A 15,938-nucleotide genomic window follows, 5' to 3' on the forward strand; every position below is an offset into this window, starting at 1 on the left:
CTTATAAATATAGCATTTTTTCTCGATTTTTTTTCCTGTATTTGTCTTTTTTTTTTTGTGATAAGCAACTTGCTATCCCACTAGAACTTGCTTTCACCCGTAGAAGACATCTTTTGCGTTGCCGCCATCCGCTGCAGCACACCAACAGAGCAACTCCCGTTCCAAGAGCAAGTCCACGCATTCCAACACTCTTTCCAAGTCCCCACGTCCCGTTTTTTTTCACGTTGCCTTCTTGCAGGTGATTTAAGAGGACGAGAAAGCTGACCTCTGTTGAAAACCTAAGTGTATGGAGGACTGGACAAAGCCATAGCACTTAGAGGCTCTCTCAGCACAGCAGAATTTAGAATTCCCTTCCAGGCAGTGCAAAAAGCCCCAAGTTCTTTCCCACATCCTACCAGTGAGCCAGGGAAAAAGAAAAGAAAGGATAGTTGCCTTAAATTGAGGAGGGGAGAATGGTTTTTTGCTAATGGTAAGGAGTTGTTTCATAAAATATAGTTTCTCTCTCTTCCCATACATCCCACCCTCTTCTTTACAAACTGTCCCTGCAGCACGAGAATCCCTCCCCATATTTTTTCCCATAACACTCCAATCCCTGCTTGGATTATTGGCAACACAAGCAGTGCTGCACAATTCCCTGATATATATCTGTATTTTTATTTTTTTTTAAATTAAATGCCCTACTTCTTCCCCCTCCCCCCCAAACCCAAAACACACACCCCCCCCCACCCTCTCAGTCAGGACAGTTTCACAGCCTTGCTTACCCTGTGCAAGTGAGAGAAGTTTTTCTCAACAGACCCCACAAAATCTTTTCAAATTTAGAAAAACGTACGGTCCCTGATGCAGATTCAGAATTAGAAAGAAACGGGCTTCTGGGGGAAAATGGCACCGATCTAGAAAACCACCCACCTCCATTTTAATTTCAATATCCAGTGTATCCAGACAATAGATTCCTTCCCTCCTTTCTTAAAAAAATAAAGCTACTTTCCTCTATTCAGTAGACTGACTACACAAAAAAATAAAGAGGAGGGCTGGGGGAGAAAGAGCAGGGAAGAAGGGGTCGGGAGAGTTTTCCGTGCGGACGGCGCCGTTATCAGGAAGATTTCATTTCAGCACAAGAGCCTCACCGAAACACACACACTTTTAGTTTTAACCCAGTTCTTTGGAGAAAAACGCCCAATCCCAGTAAAAACGATGTCACTTGGCTTCTGTGCCTGGCTCAGCTGAGCCCGTTTGGACGCGGTGGTAGGTCGGTCGTACTCTGATGAAATATTTTCCTTGGTTCTCGTGGTTTAGAGGCGACGTTTAGCAGGAACACTTCTTCTCCTCCGGTTTGGCCGACTCCAGTTTGCCCGAGCTTCCTCCGTTGGCCGCGTCGGAGACCTGTGTCTTGTCCACGCACTGCTCCATACGCTTCATGATCAAGTCCAGAAGCGTGTCCACGGCCTTCTCCACGTTCTGGCCGGTAGCAGCACTTGTTTCGAAGTACGGTATGCTACGGTGGAAAGGAAAAGGTTTGCTGGAGAGATTTTTAGGACAACCAAGACTCATTTGTAACGTTCTCAGTGCAGCTATCGACGTTGGGTTTAGAGGCAATGAAACGAAGGGGACAGAATTCTGGTTTGTCAGGAGTCTATTGCCCTGCTGGGCAGAACCCAACTCCTGTTCCCAGCACACGGTGGCACAAAAGTGCCACATTAATTTACAAAAGGCATCCTGGCACTTCGACTTCAAATCACGGTAACATCAACACAAACCTTGGCTGAAAAAGTCTTTCAGGTAACCAGAAAGTCTACTTTAAAGAGAAACCCAGGTCTGCACGACACAACATTTTAGGGACCACAGACCATACCAGAAATCTTTTTTTTTTCCTCCTTGTTCTTTTTTATAACCAGATGGGTACAGCTTTTGCTATTTAGCAGTCCCTGTGAGTACTATCTCCCTCCTTTCCGGTCTACTTAGAAGCACAACTTAGCTGTTTCCCTTCTGAAATCCCCTTTGAATCCAGAATATTGCCTTCCAAATCATCTTTTTCAGAAGAGAAGATTATCAATTGCTCCAGCACTTCCATCATATGAAATCCAGCACGAGCTACCTTCTCCTCCGAGTCCTTGTCCTCCTTATCTGGCTGAAGAGAGCTCTTAAATATTCTTTTATTCTTTTTAAATCTAATTTGCTTTCTACTCCTCACAGTCTCTCAGGCCATCGTCTGCTGCTGGCCCAGTTCTCTCTGAACATCCCTCACTGTGCAGTAAGGGCAACTAAGAAAAAAAAAAAACCACAACACATTCTTTTTTGCCTACAGCACTACTTACTAACTATATTAACTGTCAGCCAATTTATCCAGTTACAGGACAGACTGCGAGCGTTGTTTGTGCTCAGAAATGTAGAAGGTTCACTAGAAAAAGGCCATTAACAGTTTTATCATCTTCTTTTCAGCTTCTACCATACTTTGCTTACCCATATTTGTCTGCCAGATCTTTTGCTTGCCTTTCATTTACCTCCCTTTGGTCTGATAAATCAGCTTTATTACCAATTAAGACTATATCTGGATTCTCACAATAGGCATTGGCTTGCAGCTGACCTAGAAGCAAAGATAAACAAGAGGTAAGAGAAGGTTGGAAGTGCCTTAGAGACAAAGATTGTTGACCAAACAATTCACAATACCTTTCTTGCTCCCCACCTCAAAACATCCCACTTCATGCCAAACACATCTCCTTGTCGTACGTTTACTTGCTAAAGGGAATTTTTCAAAATAGGAAATAGAAAATGTACTAGAAAATGATTTCCAGTATTTATTTTACCAACATACAACAAGACTTAACTGCAGTCAGGTGCACTAAGCACTGGAAATGTACTTGCCTCTGTCCTTCCAGCACTCTAAAAACCTCCAATTAAAAACAAATTTTAAGAATTTAACTTTTGGTTCTCTTTCAGTCTAGCCATTGTCTGAAGGAAAACCACCGACAGCAAACACAACGTGCTTTCAAACCAAATCCTCAAAGCCCAACCTTAATTTTCATTCAAAGCAGACAGGAAGGGATCACATTCTGCTTTACAAATAGCAAACACATCGTAAAGAGAACAGAAATATCCAAAGTAGAATTCCCAAGCTCCTGCCTATCATCTAAAACATGGGGTATGGCCAAGAAATGTCGAGTGCCATGAATTTTGAAGAGGCAACAGATTTATTCAAATTGTACCAAATCCAAAAAGGATCATCAAGAATATGCCCCAAACAGTTTATTGTGCAAAAAAAAGAAGAAGAGCATGTATCTTTCCAATTTGATGAAGCTTTCACCCCAAATTGGAGGCTGCATTTGAGCATTTTCCAGCTCACAAGCAGCGACACGCATATAGCCAGTACCTCAAGGGGGCCTACAAGAAAGATGGGGAGAGGCTGTTCAGGAGGGCCAGTTGTGATAGGACAAGGGCTAATGGTTTTAAAATAGAGGGAGGTAGATTCAGATTGGATATTAGGAAAAAATTTTTTACCCTGAGAGTTGTAGAACACTGGAACAGGTTGCCCAGAGAGGTGGTGGATGCTCCATCCCTGGAGACGTTCAAGGCCAGGTTGGACGAGGCCCTGAGCAACCTGATCTAGTTGGAGATATCCCTGTTCCTTGTAGGGGGGTTGGACTAGATGACCTTCGAAGGTCCCTTCCAGCCCTAACCATTCTAAGATTCTAAGATTCTAAGCCGAGAAGCCTAAAATACACCAGAAAGCTTCAAGTCAACCGCTAAACACAAGCTCGGTGGTTCTACTTACTCATCCAATTCCTGACATTTAAGAAGCTCTGTTGACTGGTGAGATCAAACATCAGTAAAAAGCCCATAGCATCTCTGAAAAACGCTGTGGTGAGACTTCGGAATCTGGAGGTGGAAAAAAAAAAAAAAAAAAAGACGACGTGGCTCTGTTAATACAAAGTGATCTCTGAGATAAGCACTTTTCTGACAAGCAAAAAGAGCTCAAGCAAAGCTTTTCGGACTCGCTCGTGCAAAAATTCCATTTAAAAAAACTATCTTGAAATCTGAAGAGTCTGCAAGATTCAGCGGACGTGCATTCCCTTGGAAGCAAAACCAAAAGGAAAGAATCCTTGACTTTCATTTTAGCTCTGATGCATCACACCAGTCAATATTTATTAACCAGCGTGTCAGTAATCTACCAGAGGAAGCTTCCATCTGAGAAGATAAACACTGCCAGTGACTAATCTGTTAGTTCCCATTCTGCCTGATTTAACCCAGAGCGAGACAGAGAAACAAAAAAGATGGTTTAAAAGAAAAAAAAGACACTGAAGCATTTAGTGGATTTATCACAAATCACAGCCAGCCGCCAGCATCACCCACACTTCGTCGATGGATGTGCACTACTCAACAGGAGTAAAGAAAACGACGGAAGAGTAGGTGGCTGTTGACGTGCCTTTGATTGTTTGATGTGACAAACCAGGGAAAAAGCTTCTGGGAAGCTCAGCTAAAAGGGAAAGGTAACCTTTCCTGCTCCGTAAGCTGGCCTGCACGAGTGTGCGTTCACAAGGGACACGATGACGCTAAACTGGGAGGAGGGGCTGGCACACCAGAAGGCTGTGTGGCCATTCAGAGAGACCTGGGCAGGCTGGAGAGTTGGGTGGGGAGAAATTTAATGAAATACAACAAGGGCGAGTGTAGAGTCTTCCATCTGGGTAAGAACAACTCAATGTACCAGTATGAGTTGGGGACTGAACTGGTGGGGAACAGCACAGGGGAAAGGAACCTGGGGGTCCTGGTGGACAGTAGGATGACCATGAGCCAGCAATGTGCCCTGGTGGCCAAGAAGGCCCATGGCATCCTGGGGTGTATGAGAAGGGCTGTGGTGAGTAGGTCGAGAGAGGTTCTCCTCCCCCTCTACTCTGCCCTGGTGAGGCCACATCTGGAATATTGTGTCCAGTTCTGGGCCCCTCAGTTCAAGAAGGACAAGGAACTGCTGGAGAGAGTCCAGCGCAGGGCCACAAAGATGATTAAGGGAGTGGAGCATCTCCCTTCTGAGGAAAGGCTGAGGGAGCTGGGTCTCTAGCTTGGAGAAGAGGAGACTGAGGGGGGACCTCATTAATGTTTATAAACATGGAAAGGGTGACTGCCATGAGGATGGAGCCAGGCTCTTCTCAGTGGCATCCAACAACAGGACAAGGGGGAATGGATCTAAGCTGGAACATAGGAGGTTCCGCTTAAACATGAGGAAGAACTTCTTCCCAGTAAGGGTAAGAGAGCACTGGAACAGGCTGCCCAGAGAGGGTGTGGAGTCTCCTTCTCTGGAGATGTTCCGAACCCGCCTGGACGCGTTCTTGTGTGATCTGATCTAGGTGGTCCTGCTCCGGCAGGGGGATTGGACTAGATGATCCTTTGAAGTCCCTTCCAATCCCTGACATTCTGTGATTCTGTGATTCTGTGACATTGTTTACAGGCTTCCTGCAAACCTACAGAGCTGGATGAAACCACAAAGCATGAAACGCAAGTCTCTCCGTCACCGAAAGGTCACTTCAAATCAGAAACGTGAAGAACTAACATTAAAACGTTCAGACAGCGCTGGAAAACCGTGCAACGGCACTCTGGTGTTTTCTCTGTCACGGGGATCTAGATCATCTCACACAAACCAGCAGGACCAGGAATGGTAACTGCTATTTTACACCACACGTCCATGAAAATTAAATAAAACCTCCCCACGGAAACACGTCGGCCACCTGACGCTACTTTTCAGAAGCATCAAAAAAAAAAAAAAGCAGCCTCAAAATGTTTCATCTCTTGCAGAGGGGTAGATAGAAACGGTGTTTGAGAGTGAGGGAGAGGGAATGTGAGTCCCATATTCTTGCCTTGTTGACAGATGGCATCAGTGGGCATACTGAGGGCAACCTCACGCACTTTACGCCAGCCAAAACCCGCGTACGCAACTAGCCAGAAGCTTAAGCAAGCAGCACGCACGCTTCTCCCTTCAAAAAAAAAATAATAATAGGATCAAATTTAATAGTGACAAGTCAAGAAGGTCGTTGGGAAGAACAAACAAGATGGACAACATCGGGTTGGATAAAAGAACCCTTCTGCAAAGGAGGAGTCTGCTCCGTCATGAACTTCACACGTGTCAAGCAAAGAAGGCAAACACAACCAAACCCATAAAAAAGTAAGGTAAGAAGCAATTCTTCCATGTTACTCAGCGTTGGTAAGACTTAAAACCAGAATTCTCCAGCCCAGTTGCATGCTGGTGGTGGGAGAGGCTGGAAGCAGCAGTACAGAACAGAAACCTTGCTCATCAGAGAAATATCCGAGCAACCTCAGGGCACGTAAACTGGGGAGGACTTAAGGAAGACATCGAGCTTCTCAGGACCTTCAACACCTGTAGGAACTGCACAGCCTCCCAGTGTGACCTGCTTCAGGGCTTAACTGCTGCCATGGTCAACACCTCTGTCCTCCTACCTAGCTGGAATATCCCTGCTGTTGCTAACAGAAAAGATGTGAAATACAAGAACAGGGCAGTTGGGTAGATGCTCCAGTATCTTCCAGAGGAGATGAGGAACATCTTACAAAGCCAAAACCAGTACAAAAGGTCTAACCAATGACCCAGTAACCCACGTGTGCCAGAAACAAGGCAGCGTTCTTCCACCTTCAGTTCTTCCAATCCTATTTTCTATTTTTTTTTTTTGAGCGGCTGAGGGTGCTGGGACTGGTCAGTCTAGAGAAGAGGAGGCTCGGGGGGACCTTCTCGCTCTCTACAATTACCTGAAGGGAAGTTGTAGGGAGATGGGGGTCGGTCTCTTCTCCCACGTTAGGAATGACAGGACGAGAGGGAATGGCCTCAAGTTGCACCAGGGGAAATTTAGGTTGGATATCAGGAAAAATTTCTTTCCAGAGAGGGTTGTGAAGTATTGGAACAGGCTGCCCAGGGAACTGGTGAAGTCCCTATCCCTGGAGGTGTTGAAAAACCGTGTGGATTTGGTGTTGAGGAACATGGTTTAGGGACCCTGACAGTGCAGGGGGAATGGTTGGACTTGATGATCTTGAGGGTCTCTTCCAACCAGATGATTCTATGATTCTGAGATCCTCTGATCACTGTGTCAAAGCAGTGCCAGAAAAACTTTATGTCTGGAAATTAATTTTCTTGTCCTAAAACATGAGGATTTTTGAAATTTTTCACCTGAATGGAGTAACAGTTGACCCAGAACCGTGAAAAACTCAGAACTGCTTTCCAATGAGCTGAACTGGTTTACCTTTCCTGGCCGGCTGTGTCCCAAAGCTGGAGATGTACTTTGAAGGCTTTTCCTGGAGATCCATTTGGTCCTCTGCTGTTGTAGACCTAACGAGAGAGTGAAATCAGTACAGCCAGCCAGCTCCCACTGAAACCCATCGCTTGAGTCACACACTGTGAGATCTCCTGCGAGTAAAAGTTCAGTCCTTCAGCAGAAGCTGACTCTTACCTCTAAAAGCCACTTCAGCTGGCTGCTTCTAATAATATTAAAAAACCCAGGAGCCACATGAAACGTCTGGGAAAGCTGGACTTTAAAGATAATTTGGTCCTATTTAGCCTTTCGAATTAGATCCCAATTCTTTAAAACTTGGCAGAGCACTGTGCCGAGCCAGCTGGGTTCTGTTTCACAAAACGTCTTCCAAAATTTACAGCTGGCTGACAGGATTAACCACTCTTAGAAAAAGCTATTTTGGAGTCATTAACTTCTGCCGGACGCTAATGACTCCCTTACTAACTGCAACGGCAAACTCATGGCGCTCACAGAAATCACTGGGACCTTTCGTTGGGGCTCAATTCTTCATTCAACAGCAACAGGGTGGAAATTAGTTGTTGGAGTAAAAGATAAGAGGGATGAAATATGTTATGAGCTGGTTTTGTTATCTGAGGCAGGTTAGCAGGCTCTCAGTAATTTTAAAAGCAGGCAAATATATCCAGTTGCGTGGTGTGGTGGACGCGCTGGAGGGAAGGGATGCCATCCAGAGGGACCTGGACAGGCTGGAGAGGTGGGCCTGTGAGAACGTCACGAAGTTCAACAAGGCCAAGTGCAAGGTTCTGCACATGGGTTGGGGCAATCCCAAACACAGGTACAGGCTGGGTGGAGAACGGATGGAAAGCAGCCCTGAGGAGAAGGACTTGGGGGTGTTGGTTGATGAGAAGCTCAACATGGGCCAACAATGTGCCCTGGCAGCCCAGAAAGCCAACCATATCCTGGGCTGCATCCAATGAAACCTGGCCAGCAGGTCAAGGGAGGTGGTTCTGCCCCTCTACTCTGCTCTTGTGAGACCCCACCTAGAGTACTCCATTCAGCTCTGGAGTCCTCAGTACAAGAAAGACAAGGTCCTGTTGGAGTGGGTCCAGAGGAGGGCTACAAAGATGATAAGAGGGCTGGAGCACCTCTGCTATGAGGACAGGTTAAGAGAGTTGGGGCTGTTCAGCCTGGAGAAGAGAAGGCTCCGGGGAGACCTTCTAGCAGTCTTCCAATACCTGAAGGGGGCCTACAGGAAAGCTGGAGAGGGAATTTTTCCAAGGGCATGTAGTGATAGAACAAGGGGCAATGGATTTAAACTGGAAAAGGGGAGATTTAGATTAGATCTAAGGAAGAAATTTTTCACTCTGAGGGTGCTGAGGCACTGGACCAGGTTACCCAGAGAAGCTGTGGCTGCCCCATCCCTGGCAGTGTTCAAGGCCAGGTTGGATGGGGCTTTGGGCAACCTGGTGTAGTGGAGGGCGTCCCTGCCCATGGCAGGGGGGTTGGAACTAGATGGTCTTTGAGGTCCCTTCCAACCCAAACCACTCTGTGATTCTATGAAATACAGTCCTTGCATTTAGACCAATGGATTTCACGGACAAGTCTGTATCCAGAGGCCACACTGACCTTACCCGGGGAAGCGGAACGCTTCCTCACCTGCCCTCCCTGGGCTGTAAAACACAGCATTCAGTTCTCCTTCACAATCAATATTAATTGGGAGTTGGACTAGACGTCCTGTGGAGGTCTATTCCAGCCTGGACTGTTCCGTGGACTTATTTAAACTGTTGTCATCTCAACAGGTAGCTTGACTGCAACGTGCCTTTCTCTCCTTTGTGGCAGGTGCCTGATCCAAAAACCAGAAAAGAACCAATGGATTGACCACACCACGTTTGTGAATCCAACTGGTTTGTTGGAGCATGTTCCTGTAATATTTAAGTGTGATAAACGAGGAATCTCACGGGGTCACTTTTTAATAGGACTTTTACACAACAGAAAAACACAAATTTAACCTTTTGCATCTCTTTCTTAGAAGACCATTTATAAAACAGACCTTCAAGATATTTCAAAGTTGGTAATTTCATGTAAGATGTAGTTTCTCCCATATTAACAAACCACCCTACCCCAAAACGTAGAATAATGGAAAACTATGGAAGAAATCTGTCTGAAACCTCTAGTGGAAAAGTTCAACCCTCTCTGGAAGGAATCCAACAGCCACGTTCACGAGCATCTGACAAGCCAGAGAAAGAGTATTCCAGTAACCCGCGTGTTCAGACATTTCTTTGCAAGAAAACTGTGTTTTTAATATTTTACTCTTATTACATCACCGCAATCCCACAGTGCAGAGGAGGAGACAGGTTCTACTGCAACCTGAACCTGGCCTGGCCTCCACTTAACCGGCCTGAACTTGCCCAGCGCTGATCCCGAGTAATTTAAGACATCATCTGGATTCTTGGTTCTTTTATTTAGGGGATCCCTGAAGCCTCAGCTTCCAGGCAGAGCCTGCGTCGCCCTGTCACCATGGCACAGCACCCACAAACACTGGCAGTCACGAAAGGTGCCAAGGAAGAGGAAGGTGAATGTGGGAGCGATGCTCACCTTTTCCTGGTATTCTAGGGAAATAATGGGACCTTAAAATGTTAAGTTAAAATGAAGAAAATTTAAAGAGGTCTCCATCTTCGAACTGGGCAAGTATTTACATTTCTTTTGAATGAGGAAATGACTAAAACACATGCCCAGGGTCTGATATTTTGTATTTATTATGGTTATACTGTCCAAGCAAGCTAGAAGGATTCCTATTAGAAAGCTGGATTTGTCCCCTCTATTTAGCCTGTATCAGATGTCGGGATCTGGGAACAGATACATTAGTCACATTAAATATCCAGTTCCTAATTATCCAGTTCCTAATTATGCCTTGCTTAAGCCAAAAACTGGACCAGGAAAAGCATTACCAACACATGCCATACCCTTCAGTAACAGGGGCAGCACACATCTACACAAAATTCATTCTCAGCAGAAATGAATAAAGAAAAGAAGGTGGTATCATTCGTAGGAGACAACTTACCACTCGTTTTTCCCGAAAATCTATCCCTACCGTCGTGATGAATTTTGGATTAAATTTGTTATCGGTGTATCTGTACAGGAACGTTGTTTTTCCAACCCCAGAGTCTCCAAGGGCCAGGAGTTTGATCAGATAATCATAGTCTCCATCAGTCATAGTGCTAATTTTTAGGAACCTACGTAAAGAGGAGAAAAAAAAAAAAAAGATTTAATGATAACCAAACCCCCTTCCTGTTTGTTTTTCCCTCTTTTCCATTTTTGTTCAGTGCTGCCTGCGCTCAGGGTTGAAAGTTAAGTTTGTGTATTTTGAAAAACACAAAGGCAAAGCAGCAACGAAACTCCATTTCAGTTCAGGTGCCAGGAGATAACACAACTTACACTTTCCATTTTCCGGCAAGCACGGGCATCTCCCGCAGCCCAGGGAGCCACCCAAGACCTGCCAACACCCAGAGACAGCAGTTGGAGGCTCTTTTCCATACATACAGCAGCAAAACCTACCTCATTAAGCACTTGTAAAACAAATATACATTTCAAAGTAACTCAAATTTGCAGAGAAGAAAATATTTAACCTATTTGCCCAGGCAGGAGCTCCCGGAGCAAAGTGCACGAAGAAGAAATTATTTCCGTGAGGTTTTCATGGCCCCACACAACAGTTCCTGGTTTTTCCTGATCTGCTCAGTCCAGTGACACATCATATCAACCTTTGGATGAGGCTTTGGGCAACCTGGTGTAGTGGAGGGTGTCCCTGCCCGTGGCAGGGGGGTTGGAACTGGATGATCTTTGAGATCCCTTCCAACCCAAACCATTCTGAGCAACCTGATCTAGTTGGAGATATCCCTGTTCCTTGCAGGGGGGTTGGACTAGATGACCTTTGAAGGTCCCTTCCAGCCCTAACCATTCTATGATTCTATGATTCTATGATTCTGTGATTCCATAGTTGAGAGGGCAAGCCAGACAGAAAGGAGGGACAAGCTTTCTCTTCTACTTTGGTCTTTTCCCGGTTGGCCAACGCAACCCAACGCCTGTGTTCAGGGACACTTGGGCTCCCACCAACACAAATGGTCATCTGCCATCTGGGCATGTCATCTGCCAGCACAACCTCCTGCAAGAACCACGCCACGCACACCCAGCTTGAGCAGAGCACCTTCCCAAAATTACTGCCCAGCCTGGCCAAGCCTTCTCCTAGAGGAGGAGCACCTTTTCTCCAGCCGGCCTGTAACCCAGCAGGTTTTTTATTATTTCAAGTTCAAGGGGAGTGCTGTATTTCCCTAAACCTAAAGCTCAACAGGAAGCTTGACAGGAAAAGGAAAGGGGACCTATGGAAGAAACAGAGCTACAAAATATTTATTCCCGTGGATGGAACGCTCTGACGAAGAGAAGACTGGAATCATCGGAAACACCTCTCCAGAGCCACCCAGAGAGGTGGGACAAGCTTCCAGTTTTCCCCTTGGTTGCCCAGTTATGTGATGGAGGTGAGAGGAACATGCTTCAAAAAACCCACGGGTGTGAGGGAAATTTCATAGCCCAGATATATCCTGGGCCATCCCTGGTTTACCACTTCCAAAACGCTGTAGTAGAGAAACGAAGTTCTTCTTCCACAAGAAATGTTAACATTGACGTTTTAATTTCATTTAGAATGAAAGAGTTAAAATTACTACTCCTTCCTAATAATTACTGTTAGAGAAACATCTAAGCGTGCTTTTAAACGTGTCTATAAGTAACTGGATTTGCAAATTCTGAATGTTTCATGACAAATGTTAACTTCAACAGTACGTACAAGTGAAGGACAAAAATCAGACACCGTATCTGAAACCGAACAAGATCCTTCAGAGCAGGAGGTTTGGGGTTCTTGAAGGAAAGAGACTTTATTTCAAGAGAATTTCTAGCAAAAATCGGACAAACACTTTCAAATTTTCTCTCGAGAGGTTGTTAACAAGGCATTTCAAGACAAGTGCAATATATTTGATTGAACTTTAATTTTAAATGGCTCAATATATCGAGCTACTGAGAAGAAACCCCCCTGGGCTGTCAGGCGAAAGTCTCGCAGTGTGAAATAAAGCAACTCAACTCCCCATTTTCCATGACCACATCCAAAAAACACCCCTGTGCCTGGATCCTGAACTTCCAAGTCCTCACCATCCTCACTCAACCTCCCCCTCCACTTCTAAAGCCTGTGCTGTCTCTCTAACACCACCGTACCCAAACAGGCCTCCTGACCAGCCCTCCCATCCCCTCTTGGGGGCCTACAAGAAAGATGGGGAGAGGCTGTTCAGGAGGGCCTGTTGTGATAGGACAAGGGGTAATGGTTTTAAAATAGAGGGAGGTAGATTCAGGTTGGATATTAGGGAAAAAATTTTTACCATGAGAGTTGTAGAACACTGGAACAGGTTGCCCAGAGAGGTGGTGGATGCTCCATCCCTGGAGACATTCAAGGCCAGGTTGGATGAGGCCCTGAGCAACCTGATCTAGTTGGAGATATCCCTGTTCCTTGCAGGGGGGTTGGACTAGATGACCTTTGAAGGTCCCTTCCAGCCCTAACCATTCTATGATTCTATGATTCTATGATCATGGCCAACAGCCAGATGATGATAAACGTGACTTTTTTGATGCTGTTCCAAGATTCTCATCTAGACCAGAAGCAGCATCTCGTTTCTTGATTGATTATTTTGTTCCATCTCTTTCAATGTTCTCTAACTACACTGTGGGAGATCATTTAAAACGTGGCACTTGTCAGCAGACAGTCCAGAGAACATTTTCTCGACAGAGAGATATGGCTCCTCATAAACCAACCAAACCTTAAGACACTCCCTTGTAGCATACAGGGATGGGAAAAGCTATTCCTTGGGCACCGTGCCTTTGCTCTGCGGCTTCGTATCCAAGGCACGGAGAAAACGCATCGTGGCAAGTCCCACCGCAGCCTGCTTGGCATGCCCAGAGAAACCTCCTGAAGGCAGCACCTCCAAAGGTGGCACTGACCACAGCCTGTGGAAAAATGAGGGCTCCAGCCTCTTGCACATCCATCACCCATCGCATCCTGGGCTGCATCCAAAGCAGCGTGGGCAGCAGGTGGAGGAAGGGGATTCTGCCCCTCTGCTCTGCTCTCCTGAGACCCCCCTGCAGTGCAGCGTTCAGCTCTGGGGTCCCCAACACAAGAAGGACATGGAGCTGCTGGAGTGGGTCCAGAGGAGGCCACAAAGATGATGCGAGGGCTGGAGCACCTCTGCTATGGAGACAGGCTGAGAGAGTTGGGGCTGTTCAGCCTGGAGAAGAGAAGGCTCCGGGGAGACCTTCTGGCAGCCTTCCAGTACCTAAAGGGGCTACAGGAAAGCTGGAGAGGGGCTTTGGACAAGGCTGTGTAGTGACAGGACACAGGGCAATGGATTTAAACTGGAAGAAGGGAAATTTAGATTAGATCTAAGGAAGACATTTTTCGCTCTGAGGGTGGTGAGGCACTGGCACAGGTTGCCCAGAGAAGTTGTGGCTGCCCCATCCCTGGAAGTGTTCAAGGCCAGGTTGGATGAGGCTTTGAGCAACCCGGTCTACTGGCAGATGTCCCTGGAACTAGATGATCTTGAAGGTCCCTTCCAACTCAAACCATTCTGTGATTCCATCACCAATAACCCGTCCACCTGAAGGAGCAGCCTCAGCTCAAGTCAGCAGCTCCCTCTGAAGTAACACTGAACTGTGCTCCAGAAGACCCACCCCAGCACACGGAAAGAGATGCAGGGGAGAAAGTTAAGTTTGGGTTTCCTCTCCCATTTGTAGTGTGTTCCTTAAAAACTTGGAGAAAGGCAATTCCTTGAAATCTAAATTGCTTTTGAAAAAAATCACTTTTCGTTGGGAACAAACTCTGTAGAAAAACGGTTTCAATGTAGAAACTCTTTTTCATCTCAAGATGTTTATACATACAGTAAAAAATAATTTAAGCAGGCTAAACTTCTGATGATCCTAACCTAAAACCACTGCCTGTTAGTCACATTTCTGGCCTCTCAGAATTGGAAAAGTTCGACAAATTTTAAAACTTCTACATTTCCAACTTTGCAGATTTTTAAATTTTAAAAAGACTTTCCTAATCAAATAGATTTTCTGATAACACATTTTCTCGTTAACGGAGAGACTTGTTGAAAGGAGTTCAACCTACTTCTAGAAAGTGTCCATCAGCTGATCCAAATTTGACACTCCAATAAAATGCACTGCTGTTCCAAGAGCCCAGCAACAGCCTGACAGACCCAATACCACCAAAAATCTACAAACCAACCCCAGTCAACCTTCTTTGGTGCATGGCATGAGCCATCACACCCTGGGTCACAGGGTGATGTGCCTAAGTGCGGGCAAAAGTACTGGACCGCATGAAGATGACCTTCAGGATCCCTCAGAATGACTCTGGCACCATCCTTTCACTCTGGAGATCCCAATCCTGCATCTCTTTGGGGTCAACGAAAGAACTCATGACCAACGTGTGGCGCGCAGAGAGATGACTCCAATACCAACTCATTGTTTAAAAATACTTTGGAAAGGGCCTGAGGGACGGGTGGGCATTGACCATGTTTAGCACGGTGCCACCAAGACAACCCATTCTCATCCCCAAGCACTCCACAGATGTACCATTAACTTCCTGATAAACAGAGAGCTGCACGGAGACTTCCAACAAAGAAAAGAGCAGAGAGCTAGGCAAAGCTGATCTGTGGGAGGACAGGCTGCCAGGTTTCCTGTTAGAATCTCTTCTAGGAGATGACAAAACACTGATGGCAGCAGGTTCCTGTTGGAAATCAGAGTCTCTATGCAAAGGGAATTTTGAAATGCGTTATTCAAAGGAGGCTCCGGGGTGACCTTATAGCGGTCTTCCAGTACCTCGAGGGGGCCTACAAGAAAGATGGGGAGAGGCTGTTCAGGAGGGCCTGTTGTGACAGGACAAGGGGTAATGGTTTTAAAATAGAGAGAGGTAGATTCAGGTTGGATCTTAGGAAAAAATTTTTTACCATGAGAGTTGTAGAACACTGGAACAGGTTGCCCAGAGAGGTGGTGGATGCTCCATCCCTGGAGACGTTCAAGGCCAGGTTGGACGAGGCCCTGAGCAACCTGATCTAGTTGGAGATATCCCTGTTCCTTGCAGGGGGGTTGGACTAGATGACCTTTGAAGGTCCCTTCCAGCCCTAACCATTCTATGATTCTATGATTCTATTCCTAGCTCTGTCTATCCTCCTAAAGAAATCACACAGGCTGTAGCAGAAAGACATCCCAAGATTGACCTGGATGTGGCTGGACTTTGAAGTTCTTCAGCTACGCCCTTTGAAAAGACACGCAAAGCTCTGCAACGCAAACAGAAAGCCCCCTCTGGTCTTCTACAGGATCACAAAACTTCCTTTTCTTTCATCCTCAAGATTCTGACCGGTATTAACTCAATCCCAGCCACACCACCAGTACAGCAAAGAACTAAGCTCCAGTCCCCTGTCACCCTTAAAACTTCACAACCTGTTACTCTCCTGCTGTGGGACAATGTCTCTCGCCGACGGAGCACTGAAGAAGGAACCCCACATCGATCAGATTATTAACATCAAAGTTGTTAACGCGGCCACGTTAGACACCCCTTCCCTAGCAGAGGGAACACACGGGAACGTCTGCAACACAAAGTAGAACAGCCAGAAA

General features: G+C 46.0%; 1 protein-coding gene across 1 annotated transcript; it reads right to left on the reverse strand.

Annotated features, from left to right (window-relative positions):
- Positions 1–1,302: 1,302 nt before the first annotated feature.
- RAB27B (RAB27B, member RAS oncogene family) lies at positions 1,303–10,449 on the reverse strand. Its single transcript, XM_009984201.1, has 5 exons — positions 10,297–10,449; positions 7,230–7,315; positions 3,767–3,870; positions 2,458–2,581; positions 1,303–1,492 (listed from the first exon to the last, which is right to left on the reverse strand). Exons 1-5 carry the CDS (start codon positions 10,447–10,449, stop codon positions 1,303–1,305), a joined length of 657 nt encoding a protein of 218 aa, XP_009982503.1.
- Between the last annotated feature and the right edge of the window lie 5,489 nt (positions 10,450–15,938).

The sequence above is a fragment of the Tauraco erythrolophus genome, chromosome Z (genome assembly GCF_009769465.1).
Source record: "Tauraco erythrolophus isolate bTauEry1 chromosome Z, bTauEry1.pri, whole genome shotgun sequence".
Taxonomy (NCBI): domain Eukaryota; kingdom Metazoa; phylum Chordata; class Aves; order Musophagiformes; family Musophagidae; genus Tauraco; species Tauraco erythrolophus.